We start from the raw sequence: 17,213 nt of genomic DNA, 5'->3' as shown, positions 1-17,213 counted from the left end.
GACACTAAATTATAATAATACTGGGTCAAAAATTGACTGATTCCTTAGCGACCAAACTACTGACCCCATTTTGGGGTCGTTGAAATCAAATGTTTCAGTTTTAGAGCTGTTGTTTTGTGTAATCCAATACAGGTTTTTAGTGTATTTATAAATAAATGAAATGATTACAATGGGTTTGAAAAGAAGAGTTTGACTAAATTTTGTTGTGTTATTTTAACTGAAGTTATGCATTTTGGGTAGTGTATTTTAGGATTATTATGACATATCATATACATATGTACTGGGGCCGCACGATTTTGGAAATAAACCTAATTGTGAATTTTCAGACCAGTATTGCAATTTCGATGCAATTTTGTTTTAATTCATAATTCCATGTAAGAACTATTAAAAATAATAGTAATAGTGGAAAAACGGTCCTTAAAATTAAAACGGACAAGGGTTAATAACATTGACATGCTTTGTGAAGAAAGCAGCGCCCTCTTCTGGGGTGTTTTGTAAGGGTTTTCATCTGCTCACACAAGGTTCAATCAGCAGCGTGCTGCGATAACAAGCCCTACTTCACATCGCAATATCAATTAGATTTCAGTTAACCGTGAAGCCCTAATATATACATAAAATATATACAGACGCTGCCCGATTTACGAACGAGATAGGTTCCGGACGATCGTTCGTAAGTTTAGTTTGTTCCTAAGTTGTTTCAGTGCTATATTTGCATGTTTAAGGTTTATACAAGTATGTTTATGGCTTGTATAAGTAACCTATATTGTTTTGAAACTGAAAATAAACATTTCATAAACTAATATGCTCTATAAAGATAAATAAAGTTGAGTTTAACCTACTTTTAGAAGATGTGCTTCAAGAGGTCCTCCTCCATGGTAGAGAGTGGACGAAAAAAAAGCGATCCAACTATTTTTTTCAACCGCATCAAGCTTTCTTATTCCACTTTCATTTCAAAAAGATGTAAAACAAAAGGATGTAAAACAAAAATACTTTGTGTGCGCAAATATAAAATTGACCCACACTGCAAAAAAATCCTGCTCCTGTGTTTTTATTTGATTTATTTGTCTATATTGCATTGCATGTGTAGTATCTTTTTCCAATTGAAGATAAACGTAATGAAAATGATCTGCTGTGGCAGATATCAGATCAGTTAGCTCAGTTAGGGAATATTTTTTTCGATTTAACCTAAAATTATTACTTTTTAAATTCTTAAAATAATAGATAAAATATAATTGTTTTTATTGTCATCGTTATCAACATTATGGAACATTGTATGCAACGAGATAAGACATGGCACTTTAGGGTAAAACAAACAAATACTTTGAAGATGAGAAGATAAAAGACTATTACGATATATAGGAAATATATATATATATTTACAACATAGTGTTTAGTCATAATAGTGCAATGAAAAAGAATAGTGCATTTTAATAAAATAGATAACTAATTGATGAATTAAAAAATAGATAGCTGATAACTTTGTGTATTGTAAATATATCTCTGTTGTTTTACTCAACATTATTCTTGAAATAGTTTGTAAAATAAAAAGAGTAACATGTAAGACTATCTAGAAGTCGAACATCCATTATCTGCACCACTTATCCTCAGTAGGGTTGCGGGGGAGCTGGAGCCCATCCCAGCTGTCTTAAGCCAGTGGGCAGGAGACACCCTCAACTGGTTGCCATCCAGTTGCAGGGCACACAGGGATAAACAATTAACTCGTGACCGGCCAATTAACCCGACATGCATGTTTTTGGAATGTGGGAGGGAACCCCCGCAACCTCGGGGAGAACATGCAAACTCCACACGGGAAGGTTTGGTCGTCGAACACATGTTTCTTAATTTCCAAATTGGAGGTTTTGCAGACCCCGGAATTTATCAGTCCACTGTTGACTCAATTTGAGTGATTTTCATTTTCAGAGCGCATTCACAAATCTAATATATGTTCCAACACAGTGTGGCGAGCGCTTCTTTTGCTTAGTGTTCGAAGGATGAGTATCCATGCACGCAACAGGGTAATATTTCACACGGCATACGCTCGACACCCCGGACCACCCTCATGTTTACACCTCTCCCTTTTTGAAATCCCTCCCCTCTCTCCCTTCGTTTCCACTCCTGGGATCGGAGGCATGACGCCACGGAGTGGTGTTTCCACAGCTCCAGACAAATCCCATTCTGAGTTTTTTACCATCTCAACCTTTGGCACGTGAGGTTGTTTTTGGCAGCGAGATAATGGCGACCTCACGCAATAGGTTGTCTTATCAGGAAAAGGAGAAGCGGCAATGACTGTTTTTCCTGATTTGTCTCGGATTTGAACTTCATAATATTGATGTGACCTGGACATTTATCTTTCCATAGACAAGCGGACAAGCACAAATGAGCTCTCAGTCAACTGAGACATGGTTTGACTTATTACTTTCCTGTTTTATGGTCCCTCATCAAACTTCGCTGACACGCAAAGACCAAAACTAAACATCAGAGTCAGCCCAAGCTCTGCAGGGACGCAAACCAAAACGTTGGCCTACAAGAATAATTGCCAAGTCGTTTTTAGACTCACATAGCAATTATACCAGGCAATAAAAAATATCAATAACCCTGCTAAAAACGTGGCTTCCTCTTTACATTTGTGTACAATCTCCCCACTTAATGTTTGATATGTCTATTTGTTCTGTTTTATGAATATCATCGAGAGTTTTATTTCTTTTAATAAACAAAAAAGTATTTTACATTTCAGTACATTAGAAATTGAAACCAAATGCTCTTCACTGGACTACACTAAACTGAGGAGCCCTGCTTTGAAAATGTCAACCAGTAAATTCAAAATAAAATAAAAAATGCAAATATCTTGTGATGTGTTTGTGAAAGTGTAAGAGGCATATGTTTAACAATGTGCTACCCTGCACAAAAACAAAAATAAATATTATTTCCATTGACCGAAGTCTTCTCTTTTTAAGTAACCCTTCTGTTAAAACAAAAAATAATACTTGAAATGAATCAAATTATCTACCAGATGGCAAGGCATTGTTTTGCAGTGTGAAACATTTTGAATGAGTGAATGAATGGGTGAATAAATGGCCTTAATTGTGATTACACAGGTATAAGGAAATTGGAAGGCTTCTCTTTTCAGTGCAAGTGAAACAAAATGAAAAAGTAAAAAATGTGCAAAAGGATCAAAACGTCAAAAAAAACAATGCATCAATAATATCAAATAGGAGCAAAATCAAAGAGCAGTTACATGTTCACAAACAAAACTTTTATATTTAGAACTACCTTTTTTGGTAAAATAAGAAAAATAGAACTATTTTGCATATATATTAGATAGATAGAGGTAGATAGATAGATAGATAGATAGATAGATAGATAGATGTCTAGATAGATGGATAGATGTCTAGATAGATAGAGATAGATACTTTATTCATCCCCGTAGGGAAATTCGCACTTCCAGCAGTATCCTTGTGTTAAAAAATAAAATAAAAGATATAAAATAACAAAAATTCCAATATAGAGTGTTAATAAAGAGCATTTAAATAGTGTTACGAAAAATACACACTCGTGGCATGAGGGAGAAATTTGATTTAATACATAATTTACTCTTGTCATATTTCTATCTTATTATCTATTTACATCTTTTTCCTGGTAAAATAAGAACAATAATACTTTAATTTTCTCGCATTCATTGTCAATTTATTATCACTAATCCTATTTTTTAATATACGATTGATTTTATTTTAAGTATTTGGGTTTTTTTCTCGTAAATGACGTCTTTCTTATTTCAAAAAGATTTTTGAAAATTGGATGAGCTGGAAAAAGTGCCTGTGCCAATACAGAAAGTGTTACACGTGAAAGGATAGCGATTTGCTCATAAAAGTATTTACCCTTGTGCAATTTGTCCCACCCACACCTTTGAAATGATGGTTACGACTGTGACTTGCAGCACTTTTTATGCATCATTAGGCTTGTTGGTGGTGCTGGCAGGTGCTTGAAAGCCTCAAAATGGTGGCTGACACATGGGCGCCCTTTACGTGAAAGCAGGCGTCACACTTTTAATGGCACGGCACGCCGTTCTGACGCATTTGGTGGCCAATCGGTGAGAGGATTGACATTTAATTGTGCTGGGGCCCCTGCTGACTCTACACTTGCACACAAAAAGCCTGCCTTGTGATATATGGCATCCTTATAGCACTCAGTGCTATTAACGGCTGGCAGGTTTTGACCACTGAATCACACCAAGGCCTCCAGAGCCAGACGGGAGGATGGAAAGCATCTGTGTGAATGGATTGGATATGTGTGTGTGTGTTCATTGTGCATAAATTATATATAAATTATAACGTGCACCTTGGAAAAAATTGGAAAAGGTGGACCATGTTTGTACAATTATTGATCTGTTAATAAATTGTATTTCTTACCAGCAATGTTAAGAGCTTTAGATCCTAAGCAAATGAATGTTTGCTGACAATTGCAAATCATGTAATGCAACAGGAATCGACCCAGATCACGGGGGCAGTGGGCCAGGTCTTAACCACTAGATCACAGGTGTGAACTGTAGCCCAGCAAACCATTTAATGTGGCCCACAAGAGCTTAACATGTGTGTGTGTCTACAAATAAACCGGTCCGAGGATTTATCTGACCAAAAACGATATTTCCCACAATGCCTGTCAACTACAGTATCCGCAAAGGGACAGCGCAGTGCCAATACATCCATATCGATAAGTGGAATGGAGAAATCATTTATCCCAAAAATGTCCAAGAAGATTTTGTCATACAGTGATAACTCCACATACGACATTGATTTGTTCCCGCATCCCATGTTATGCATCGAGCAAATTACCGTACAAAATAAATGAAAACCAATAAAATTGTTCTCGTTGTCCCAAAAGCATCCAAGTTAACCCTACATAGCAATTAAACACATCTTACTAAACATGAAAATATATTAATAAGATAAATAACATAAAGATAAAATGAATTTGAAGTCTCATTCTCTAGAGATAACATCTTGGAGTTTTTGCTAATAGCTTAAATTTTTTTGTAGCTTGAGTAACACAGATGAAGTATTATTGTATTTAATTTATAACAAATAGGTGTCGTGACATTTTTTTAAATGCAATTGTAATGTTTATAACTTGAATATTTTATTAATCCAGAGTTACTTTACATTTGTGTTCAAGATGGATTACATTTACATGTAGTTACATTTATATGTTACATCAGGCCCTTTGAGGACAGCTGCAGATGTGGCAATCGGTCAAAATCAGTTTGACATATTTGCTCGAGATCACTAGGGATACAGATGACACATGAAAAGGCATTAGGTCTTATCTCATTATCACATTTCTAGACACGGTACCAGATAGGTTAGAAAACAGAACCTGATTAATAAACAGTTGTTTCACTTTTTCTTCGCTCAAAGTGGGCATTTTAATTGATAAAATTGTTGAACGTGTTCATCCAGTGCGATTATTTATAGTTTTCAGGATGACCAAATTACTTCCCAGAATGCCTTTCTCCTAATTCAGTTCAGAATGACCGAATTACTGACCTCGATGACTCCCCTTCATTTAGTTCAAAAACTTACAATACTGGATCAGTCCCGGACTTTTTTAATATCTAACAATATTCTTTTTTCCAATTTAGCCCAATAATAGCATTAACAGTTTGGTACTGTGACTAACACAATTTTGATGATGAGATAAAACTAAATGCATATTTTATGTTGACAATATCTGTGTATTATTTGTTATTGCAACATCCATTGCAGCCTGGTCATCCTGGAAGGGGGATTACCTCATGTCCCTTCTCAAGGTTTTTTCATTTCCCTCATGTTGAGGTTTTTGAGTTTTTCCTTGCCCTCATGTACGTTTTAGATCAGGGAATGGTGTTGTCTGCGGTTTGCAATAATCTGTGGTCTGTGCAGCCCTTTGAGACTCTTTGTGATTAAGGGCTATACAAATAAACATGACTTGACGTAATTTTCCTAAGTTGTCAGTATCCCTAGTGGTCTAGGGGATAAAATCTGGGGTGCTCCCCACTGTGATCCGGATATAATTCCTTATGCATCCCATGTTATGCATTAGTGATCAGTGATTTTTTTCAGACTCATCAATGAGCAAATACACTACTTTTTTTTTTAATCAACCCCGCAGTATTAAATGGTGCCTTATAGTCCGGTGCACCTTATATTTGAAAGTAATATGACCAAAGACTGTTTTTTTGGAGTTGTGCGCCCTATAGTGCGGAAAATACAATGTATTCCTTCCACACACCTGAGCACAACAAATGTTGTGGCCACTCCAATAAAAGCAGCAACTGGGCGCTCACGTGTGAATGCCATCAGCCGGATCTAGTTAGCGGCAGACGCCGCTAATTGTTTCCAGAAGCCTCCCAATGCGTTCAGTGAGCAGGGCGAGGACAGAGAAGGGAGAAGGTGGAAAGGGGGCATATATAATGAGAGGTCAGCCGCAATATACAGTCCACAGCCAGAAAAGAGTGCCAATTTTAAGGCCGATTGGCGCACGCATCTGGACTGAGAGATCACAGCACCGTCGGCTGGACTTTGCACACTAAACAGACTACACAAACACACTGGACTGTGTCGGGACAATCGCTGTGACTGCACGCATTTCGCTCATTAATGACTTCATTGTTTAGGATCATTGTCATAATTGACTTAGATGTTTATCTTTGCATAGCAAATAAAGCAGTATTGGAGGCCAAATCACGCTCTCCCACTTTTTTGTTCTAACTCCAATAAAAAAAAGGGGGTTAACATGAGTTTTTTATTTATTTTGTATTATTATTTATTTGTATTTTTTAGCATTTAGTATGGCTTACGGCCACACTACCCTGAGAAGGCCGATCTCGTCCAATCTCTGATGCTAAGGACGGGCGGATGGGAGACCACCTGGGAATACCAGGTGCTGTAGGCTTGTGCAGCACCAGTGGCTGAGTAGTAAGCCGGGTGTGAAGGTGCATAGTTCAATTCTAGCGACCGCAGCCTCACTGTGCCGAGTTTGCATGTTGTCCCCAAGCATGCGCTGGTTTCCTCCGACAATTCCAAAGACATGCATGTCAGGTTGATTGGCCGGTCCAAATTGTCCCTAGGTGTGATTGACCGAGTGAGTGGCATGTCTCTCTGTGGCCTGTAACTGGCAGGGAACCAGTTCAGGGTGTGCCTTGCTCACTGCCCAAAGACAGCTGAGGATAAGCGGCGCAGGAAATGGATGGATGCAAGTACTTTGCTTTTGAGTGAAATGTAGAATTTCTTTTGGAAACCGGAAGTTTTATTTTGGAGGAGATCGGAAAACACCGCTAGAAAGAGATCGCACACACGATTTTCCCAACAAGATAAAAGAAATCCACTGAACTACAAGAAAGTCGTGTGATGCACCTTCCAATTAGGAAAGACCCCTAAGCTTGGTCAAGTTTTTTAAAACCCCCTGGACACTGAGCAGCCCCAATTGTCTACAAGGTGGACTTGGGAGTTACAGTCATCTTTGGATTCTTAGCCTTGATGATTGATGGCAAGCCACCCCTTTTGAGGATCGAACCCTATAACCCTTTAGCACTGGTGTACATTTTTTCTTTTTGGATTCCCCTGACTTGACTTAACTTTGACTGTGACTAAATCCCAACTAGACTTTTACCTTTGAAACAAACTCAACCGGAAGGATCATCCAATGTTTTTATTTAATTTTGGGCCCAGTATTTTGTAAATATTGTGTGTTGTTGTAAATCTTGATGATTTATGTTACCGTACATTGATTTGTAAATCTCTAGTATGTTTATACTTTTATTGTAATATTGATACGTTTTGTTTTTCAATTATGTCAAAAGTCAAGGCCTGTCGGCCACACTTGGCCCCCTAGAAGGTTGTCTTCGGCCTCTGAGATGATCTTAATTTAATATTGTATCATACAAAAGAAATTGCTGTGTATTTGTTTTTACTTCTCCTTGCACTTGTATTTTATGTTATTGGAGTTTAGAAAATAAATGGTTAAATAGAAGTCGGCTTTCCTAAGGCTAAAGTTAGTCACAGTAACTTTAACAAGGTGGGGGACAATTACTTTTTAACGTAGAGGTCAGATATGCCTAGTTTATTTCTGCCTTAATACACAGAATTAACATTTCTAAACTGCATTTTGTATTTCCATGGGTTGTCAATATGCAAAACACACAGAATTCAGGAAGAGGCAAATACTTTTGCATAGCACTGCATTGCCAATATGCACTCTATGTAAGATGTTAAATGTAATGGTTTTTAGTTAGTGCAAAAAGTCAGTTGGACATACCTGGGTGGGCACAGCTAGGGCTGAATAAGGTGGACGCAGGTGGCTGTACTGAAGCAACATCATCATGCACATGCATCGTAGAATCTCCAGTATCGGCGCTGATGGCCTTGAACCAACATATACATTTATATAATTGCTTATTTGCCAATTCACATTTTGCTGGGAACAATTTATAAAACAAAAAAAAGAGAGAAACAGTGTTTGAATCCACAGCAGCCCACACACACCCTTGCAACTGTTCAAAATGATACCACCTGAAAAGGTGCAAGGAAAACCCTCATCATAGCATCAAAATATTTCATATAAGAGTTAATGTGCGTGGTTACCTGCTGTCAATGATGAAACCCAGTGAGGTAAGCGTGAGTAGGACATAACCGGTCATCCCCAGGACGGTCAACTGGGTCAGCGCCTAGAATCCAAATACAGAACATGCCGTGACTGTAAACCTATAATCAACATCATGGCTGCTTGGCTTGCAATCTCCCGGGAGAGCTTTCCACAAGGCATCAGGCTAAACCACTGTTTACCGGGTAGTGCCAAGCCAAACAAGCCTAAGCGTGTTCGCTCATATCGCGTACACAGCAGCACATTAACCACATTTGGACTTTTTTTGCTTTGCGCTTGCAGTGCTCTGTGAAGGTACTTCGGAAGGTTTTTGATGTATTGTTTAATCAAATGCTTATCCTATCCACTCACAAGCTCGCCATTCAATAATCACACAGTCGGAAAGAGACGGATGTATTCAGTTTTTTTATTCAGTGCGTCACTCTATTCTTATTAAGTCATTCAGTTGTTCACTCATACACTCACTCACTGACTTAGTTATTCATTTACTCACAATTAATTCAGTAAGTTGACTCACACACAAAGTCACAATTATTCTGATGATCAGTTAATCAGTTCCTCACTCATTCACTCATGATTGATAAACTGATTGGTAACTCAGTTGATTGACTCACTCACAATTGTTCACAAGATTGGTCGGTCAGTAACTTAATCATCAAGGTTATTCACTCAGTCACAATTAAATATCTGATCGCTTGGTTGCTTGTTCACTTGCAAATAATCACCTGATAGGTCGGTCAGTTGGTCGCTTGCTCGTACACAATTATTCACCTTGGTTGGTCAGTGCCTCAATCAATTGACTCACTCAATCACAATTATTTATAAGATCGGTCGGTCTGTAATTAAATCAGTCATATTATTCACTCACTCCACTCACTCACTCACCTCACTCGATGTATCACTCTCTCAACATCTCTCCCACTCAGTCCATTGCGTCCCAGTCCATCAAGTAACACATGAACCAGTCATTCGGCCAGTCCATCAGTTATTTATTCACTCGGTCAGTAAATCAGTCACTTATTCACTCACTGGATCGGTTGGTCCATCACTCATTTGCCCACTTAAACACTTGGCCAGGAAGTCAGTCATCAGTGTCCTTCTTATTTGTCTCACAGACTCGTAAAAAATTATATTTGTGTTGACTATGAATGTAATGACGCTTATAAAATTCGCACAAAACCGGCTTGACTTAATCAGCGCACATAATCGTGTGATGTTTACGTTAGCTTTAGCGATCAGTAAGCTCGCGAGCCATCCGACTGGCACACATGCGTACAGTACATAAACACAAAAGGGTGACATGATTTATTGCGGGGGCCGGCGGAGCTCGCGTTGTTATTTTCCTTCGCAAAAAGTCCTGATTGCAGCATCCTGAAGGCTATTTTGCTTGGGAAAGGCTCCAGTCCACAATTAAGACGTTTGTGTTCACTGCCGGACCACCAGCTGGCGTTTCATTTGCAGGCGAGTATGGGGAGCCCTCTCGGCCCTGGAGGTGTGTGCGCGATTGTATATGTGTGTGGGACCACAACTGAAGAGTACAAAAAAAAGAGGGGCAATTTTATTTGGGAGTTTTGAAGGGGTTTGGGCGTGACGGCACTTCTCGGCTAACCAAAACTATGCCTGAGGGGGGAAAAAAAAGGCTTCCAAAGATAACTGCCGAGGAGACCCGATGCTTTATTTTTCTGACGGAGGAGGAAGGGGGTCTTTTGGCTTGTGCAAGTGGAAAATAATAGACAAAGGTTCCTCCAAAGGGGAAGGCCGATCAGTCATCCTGTCACGATGTTAGACGCGATTCGTTTTTCCTTTTTTTTTTTCTTCTCGGTAAAAGAGTACTTGGCTCCAGCGGTCGCAACAAACGGTGTCATTAGCTCAATCATGTTGGCAGACCAGCAGTCTTCAATTAACGGAGCTCTCGACCTTCTTGTCAGGTCCTGGCATTTAGACCACATCAACACTGGCAGCTTTTTAAACATTTTTTTTTAAATAAACGTTTTTTGGGGGGGAAACAACACCCCAATGACTACTTTTGAGTTAAATCCGACTAAATATGCTTTTTTTTTTTTTTTAATTGAATGTAACTGTCTTTATCTACCCGAAAAACGTGAGGTGTATTTTTTATGGAACATAATTTTTTATACTTTAAAAGGAGCTGTTCTGGTCCGGAGCCTTCGCTCTGAAAATGCTGGTCTACTACTGATCCCAAGAGCCAAGAAGAGATCCGCAGGTTGGAGAGCGTTCTCCATTCGGGCCCCGGTGCTGTGGAATGCTTTTCCCCCTGAGATTCGATCTGCAAACTCAGTGGAAATGTTTAAATTAAAGCTTAAAACACACTTATATTCTATCGCATATGAATAACCTATATTTTAATATCTGTGTATTATTTGCCCTCATGTAGGTTTTAGATCAGGGGATGGTGTCATAATAGTCTGTGGTTTGCAATAATCTGTGGTCTGTGTAGCCCTTTGAGACTCTTTGTGATTAAGGGCTATACAAATAAACATGACTTGACAGGGATAAGGGATAGTCCCACACCCTCCGCCCAGCTTAGATAAAAGAAAGATAAAAGCAGATACTGTAGGTGCAATGGGAAACAAATATAAGGACTCTCTTGGGTATTTTTAACACATACTTACATATTATATATATATATATATATATATATATTCGATCATTCATTCATTCATTATCTGCACTGCTTATCCTCAGTAGGGTCGCGGAGGTGCTGGAGCCCATCCCAGGTATCTTCAACCAGTGGGCAGGGGACACCCGGAACTGGTTGCCTGCCAGTCGCAGGGCACACAAGGACAGGTAATTCGCTCGCTCATTCACACCGAGGGACAATTCGGACCGGCCAATTAACCTGTCATGCATGTTTTTGGAATGTGGGAGGAAACCGGAGTGCCCGTAGGAAACCCACACAAGCACGGGGAGAACATGCAAACTCCACACAGGGGGTTCGATCTCATGACCTCAGAACTGTGCCGCACACGCGCTAACCACTGCGCCGCCGTTCTGCCCTCAATACATACTTAATAGAAAAAAATATTCTAATTACAATTTTTTTACGACAATTTAAACAACGCACTCCATCTTTAATAGATCGCCTTTGGCGATTTCAAACGTTGTGTAATACCGTTTATTTGACCCACAAAAGTACAAAATGTGTTTATTTCTGCAATTTGAGGAAGGTTTTTAAATGTGTTTAAATACTATTGTGTTGTTTGGGGACACTTATTATTATTATTATTATTTGGTGCTTTTTCAAGGTAAATTACACTTTTTATTATTCAATATAGTTCATACTTTCATTAGTAGATCCATACCATAATCCACTTGGTAATTATCATTTTCCTTGATGATCTTTCAGACAACAAATTGTGTTTTTAATCTTAGATGAAAATAGTAGCAACCATATACAGGGTGTCCCAAAAACGTACACAGCAATCTCTTGTTTGTTATGGGGGTTGCCTTCCAAAGTAGAAACCTTTATTTGTTTATTAATTTATTTATTAGTTAAGAATACGTTACAGGCACAAGTATTTGTTTAACAAATAATAGTACTGTACTTTATGAACATTTTTAAAAAAATTATATAATAATGTTGCCTTTTTATTGTACAACAATATGGATTGAGGACACAATCCACATCTTACGTTGCTGCTATCAAGTGGGCGTTATGGAAAACTGCGTTTGACTTCTGATTTCTTCCTACAGAATCCATATACTGCATTTTTCGCACTGTAACGTGCACCTAAAAACCTTTTTTTTTTTTCAATAGCTGACCATGGGCCTTATAATACGGTGCGCCTTATATATGGATCAATATCAGGTCACATCAGGTCTCGCAACAACGGCAAGCAGCAACCAACTAACTCTACATTCCCCGGAAGAAGTAGTTTGCGGTGCATGCTAGGATATATATACAAGCGTTTATTTCCTAACCAATGTGTCTATCATTTGAATCCGTCCCTTTTGGCTAAAGTCATACCTCATGAGCAGATAATTAGTACATAAGAAATATATACAAATCTACTGCCACCTACTGATATGGATGACTATTAGTATATTTTCTGAAGAAAGCAAAAATACTGAATAATGGCCTGAGTTTTTGAAGGATAAAATTGGGAAAATTCTCACAGCACACTAGTGTGCCCCAGCACATTGGTTGAAAAACACTGCATTAAGTAACCAGATGCCTCACAAGACACTTTTCCTATTGAGCCTTGTTTTTGTCAGTTTTTTGCTGTAGTTCCCTTGTGTCTTAATGTGACAAGTACGTACTGCTTGGTTTTCGAAGAGCTCGTGGTAAGTGTGCAAGACCAGCAGGAAATGTGTCACCACGTAAACTTGCAAGGGTAGCGAGCAGCTGGGATCATGAGGCTTCTCTTTGCCGGTCACCTGCCAGATGGAAAAAAAAACAGGTGAGCATTCTTGAAACAATTTATCACTCTGAAAATTATTAGTAAAGCAATATCTTTCACACAAGCTTAGCTTTTAAAAGCTCCTGTAAAGAGACTAAATGACACAAAAAATGGCCACTCAACTAAAATGGAAGACAATTTCAATGGATAAGATTTTCCTCGACTGTGGTTTCCCAATCCCTTGTGAAAAAAATACTGGTCAGTTGGAAATGTCTGGAAGTGAAATAATTATTTTTCTCAAGGTCTGGCGGCTCTCATTTGATTTCCATCTTGATATGAATGACATGGGGAGTGTCGAAATCACAGTGAAGTACATTTTCCAGCTTCTAATGGAGCAAATATAAAGCTTTCACTTATCTGGCCTTATGAATAATATACAATGTCAGTATCATTGTTAATTTTCCCCACTTAAATAGAACTTTGTGGCAATGTTGTTCTACAGTGCTGTAATAAACATTGTGTGATAACACATGTTGTGTTTGAAGGAACACAGTGCTCGAAGTTTTTCCTTTTCTTTCTTTTCTCAGTATTTCTTTTTAATGTGTGTTTTAATAAACACAAAACACATAAAACACACACACGTCTGTCTTTTAAATTACTTTCCCTATGAAGTACTTCTCGGTTTGTATTTACTATTATAGTATATTAGGGTGGTCCTTATTTTTCGACTTTTAAAATTTCATGCTCTGACCCCTTGAATATGTTCCAATATATACAAAACGTAATTAGGCAAAGTTTCATCAAAATCAAAGGATATTTAGAGGTCGCTCAAGGCCTCTGAAATTTTGGTATGAAAAATAAGGATTTTTCGCACATACCTAGTGTACAAAGTTACTTGTAACTTTTCTTGTGTTACAATTATAAGCAATGGACTGAAATTGGATGTTCTAAAACACCATACACATAGGGTTAAGATTTCCGTTTTTTCTCGAAAATTGCCAAAATTTTACCATTTTTGGGAAATTTCAAAGTCGTTGAGCTACCTCTAAATATTATCCAAATTGTTCAAAATTGCACACAGTGTGTTTTTATCGATATAAGAACATATGCGGGGGGTCAGAGCCCAATATTTCCCCCAAAAAATTTTCGACCCCCATTAAGGACCACCCTATAGTATATTCATATTTTATATTACTTTTAGATTGGCTTTATGTGTTTTTTTAATAATTTTGTGCAAATAACTTAACGTATGTAGAAGAAATAGATAAATTGATTTCTAATTATTTTCAATTGAATGTTTGGAATGTTTTGGTATTAACAGGCATCACTTATTATTATTATTATTATTATTATTATTAAGGGCGGCGCGGCAGCCGAGTGGTCAGCGCGTCCATGGTACAGTTCTGAGGTCATGGGTTAAAATCCACCGACCAGCTTCCTGTGCAGTGTTTGCATGTTCTCCCTGAGCATCCAGGGGTGTCTTCCAGGCACTACGGTTTCCTCCCACATTGCATATGTCAGCTTAATTGGCCCATCCAAATTGTCCCTAGGTGTGAATGAGCGAGTGAGTTGTCGGTCTCTGTGTGCCCTAGGACTGGCTGGCAAGCAGTTCAGGGTGCCCACTGCCCGAAGACGACTGGGATGGGTTCCAGCACCCCTTTTGACCTTACTGAGGAAAAGCGGGGCAGATGATGGATGGATGTCATTATTATTAATAATATTTTCTTAAATAGTATTATTAATATTATTTTTCTAATAACTAATAATAAAATATTATTATGTGTTGTTTTTTAACGGTATTATTTTTTTCGGTGATTTACAAAGGTAACATTGAATCTTCAGAACACCTGCAGAGAAAAAATATGTTATTTATACGTTTGTTCTGTTTTTAATATTGGATATCTGCAAAGGGGATTGCGTAGGATGTCATTTTGTTATTTCGACTATTATGCACTGTTTACATCATTGTCATCATCAGCCATTAATGTTAATAATGATAACAATAACAATAACAAAAGTAATACATATTATTTCAAAGCACTTTTCTGGACACCCAAGGTCGCTGTTCTTAAGCGCGGATCTGCTTTTGTTACATGCTAGATTTATTTATTTTTTAATGGCTCGGCTTTCAGAGCAGGTCGGAATTTCTCATCTGAGGGTTCGGAACCGTCCTCTCCTGTTCTCCTTGCAATTAAAAATCCATTAATGTCTGCTTTCCTTATTAACTCTAAACGTATCAATTGTTAATTTCAATAATGTGCATAGTATTTCCTTGCACTCGTGCATTGTATAGAAACTCTCCTTTTCTCTCAACCAAACTTTTTCTTTGATGCAACAATGCTTAACCCTTATGTTGCGTTAGGGTCTCCAGTGACCCGTTTCAAGGTTATAAGTTGTAATAACTGATGAGTCTCAGGGGCCATGTAATCAAAGTATAATGGGAATATATGGTTATGCAAGCATATGTTTGTTAGAATGTGGTATTAACTACATTGAGCGATACTCCTTTCTTTTTGGTAGTCACGACTGAATTAGACCCAGGGTAAAAATGGACCCGCTAACAACGGTTTGTGGTGCCAATTTCTAACACAACATTCGGGTTAAGTTTGCGGTTTTCTTATTACCGGTACAAATAAAACAAGTGTCAAGTGTGAGCACGTTGACAAAGCCAATGTTGGAAAGGTTTTGTCACCATCATCTGACACCTATGAATTCGTTTTGTTTCTGTAATGAGTTTCTCAGAAATGAGAATGAGCTCTCGGGGTTGGTCTTTCTTTTTCCATTTTTTTACTGGAAGACATGAGTCCATCTTTTGGAATTTGCTGAGTTAGTCAACCTCTCTCCGTCTTTAGAAAACAACAAAAAAATGTGATTGAAATTAATTACCCAATCATTCACAATTTAGGAGGACTTCCCCGAGAAAGCACTTCTCCTTGGCACACCTGCATGCATGACTAACCACGAGATACATCTTATCTTGTTTAGCTCACGCGGTTGAATTAATAAGGATTGAATTGTGAATTTTTTCCCCCTAGTGTTACACATGAGGGAACACAACACGTGCCACCATCAACGTTATTTCAAAGCAAACCGCCGTCTCCTTCCACTGGAGCCTTTCTGCAGTCACGCACAAGCATACACACACATTTGCACACTGTGGCTCCATGCGGTTTTAATCCCAGAGACGGTGAAAATGAACTTATTGTACTCAGTCTACAAAGGCTTTTCAGCTTTTATTTGATGTGGCTATTTCTTGTTAAAAGTCGCCTAAAACTCCTGCTGTGAGGAATTCGCCTTTCGAATGATGCCAGGTCACGACGAGGTCCTTCACCCACCTTTGGAACGTGATCGTAGTTGCCCAGCCGAGGGTTTCCAGGTGTCCAACTTGGACCCTTAACAAAAGTTGACACTTTGTCGCTGAGACTCGAGTAGGTGGTTGACCTTCTCCATAAGGACAAATAGTAATGGAACTGAAAAAAAAACAAAAAACAAAAAAAATCAAAAACAAAACAATTACAATTAAATTACAAACACACGCATGTAGGTGATGTCAGTCCTGTGGTTAAGTGCCGCGGGGAAAATTGCAACCTCCTTCACTCAAAAACTCAAAAAACAAGGAGACACAAGGAGATTCATTTTCATAAATGTTGAATGATTGAGATAATAAAAATAGCAACTCCTAGCGATTAAGCTACAAAAGAAGCTCACATAGAAAACTGCATACACTGATTCAGACAGCTTTTTAAAAACAGCCACAACAATTTCAAATCTGATTCGACCACTCATGTACAAACTGCATTTTTATTGGACAGATGCTGGCAAGCATGAATGTACATGAGCTAGTGAGAAAGTCCAGTACTCACTTGAGTTGTGATGATTTCAAAAGAGTTTGCTGGGAAGACCAAGCCATACACCACTTTTTCATTTTCTGGTGCGAAAGTCCCTGTAAACGGCACACAAAGTTAGCTTTTCTTTGTTTTTTGATGCCAAAATTAAACCCAATATGCGACTTACTATTGTACTGTAACAAGTACATATCTGTCAACTTATACGTTTTCCTTGTATTATATGTGGTTTTTGATCATTTCAAATTGTGTATGCCGCACAACAATTGTTGTAAGGGGAAATGATTTTTTAGAAATACATTTTTAAAAAATTGTTTTTTTATGTCAGTCCGATTTTGTCTTGCCCATTTCGGATCTAATCCGGAATATTTCA

The 17,213-nt window shown here is 38.2% G+C and overlaps 1 protein-coding gene across 1 annotated transcript in view; it reads right to left on the bottom strand.

Moving 5' to 3' along the window:
* Positions 1 to 17,213, bottom strand: part of agmo (alkylglycerol monooxygenase) — a 70,714-nt gene that overhangs the window by 18,771 nt on the left and 34,730 nt on the right. Inside the window, exons 8-12 of the mRNA XM_088327475.1 lie at positions 16,859 to 16,938; positions 16,331 to 16,465; positions 12,916 to 13,032; positions 8,616 to 8,698; positions 8,290 to 8,395 (exon numbers count right to left, since the gene is read on the bottom strand). Of these exons, the coding sequence (XP_088183601.1) occupies positions 8,290 to 8,395; positions 8,616 to 8,698; positions 12,916 to 13,032; positions 16,331 to 16,465; positions 16,859 to 16,938 (521 nt within the window). The remainder of the gene's footprint in view (positions 1 to 8,289; positions 8,396 to 8,615; positions 8,699 to 12,915; positions 13,033 to 16,330; positions 16,466 to 16,858; positions 16,939 to 17,213) is intronic.

Source organism: Urocampus carinirostris, chromosome 2 (genome assembly GCF_059441175.1).
Source record: "Urocampus carinirostris isolate Australia breed hairy pipefish chromosome 2, RoL_Ucar_1.0, whole genome shotgun sequence".
Lineage (NCBI taxonomy): Eukaryota > Metazoa > Chordata > Actinopteri > Syngnathiformes > Syngnathidae > Urocampus > Urocampus carinirostris.
Note: the sequence above shows the minus strand (reverse complement) of the source record. Positions and strands in the feature narration are given on the sequence as shown.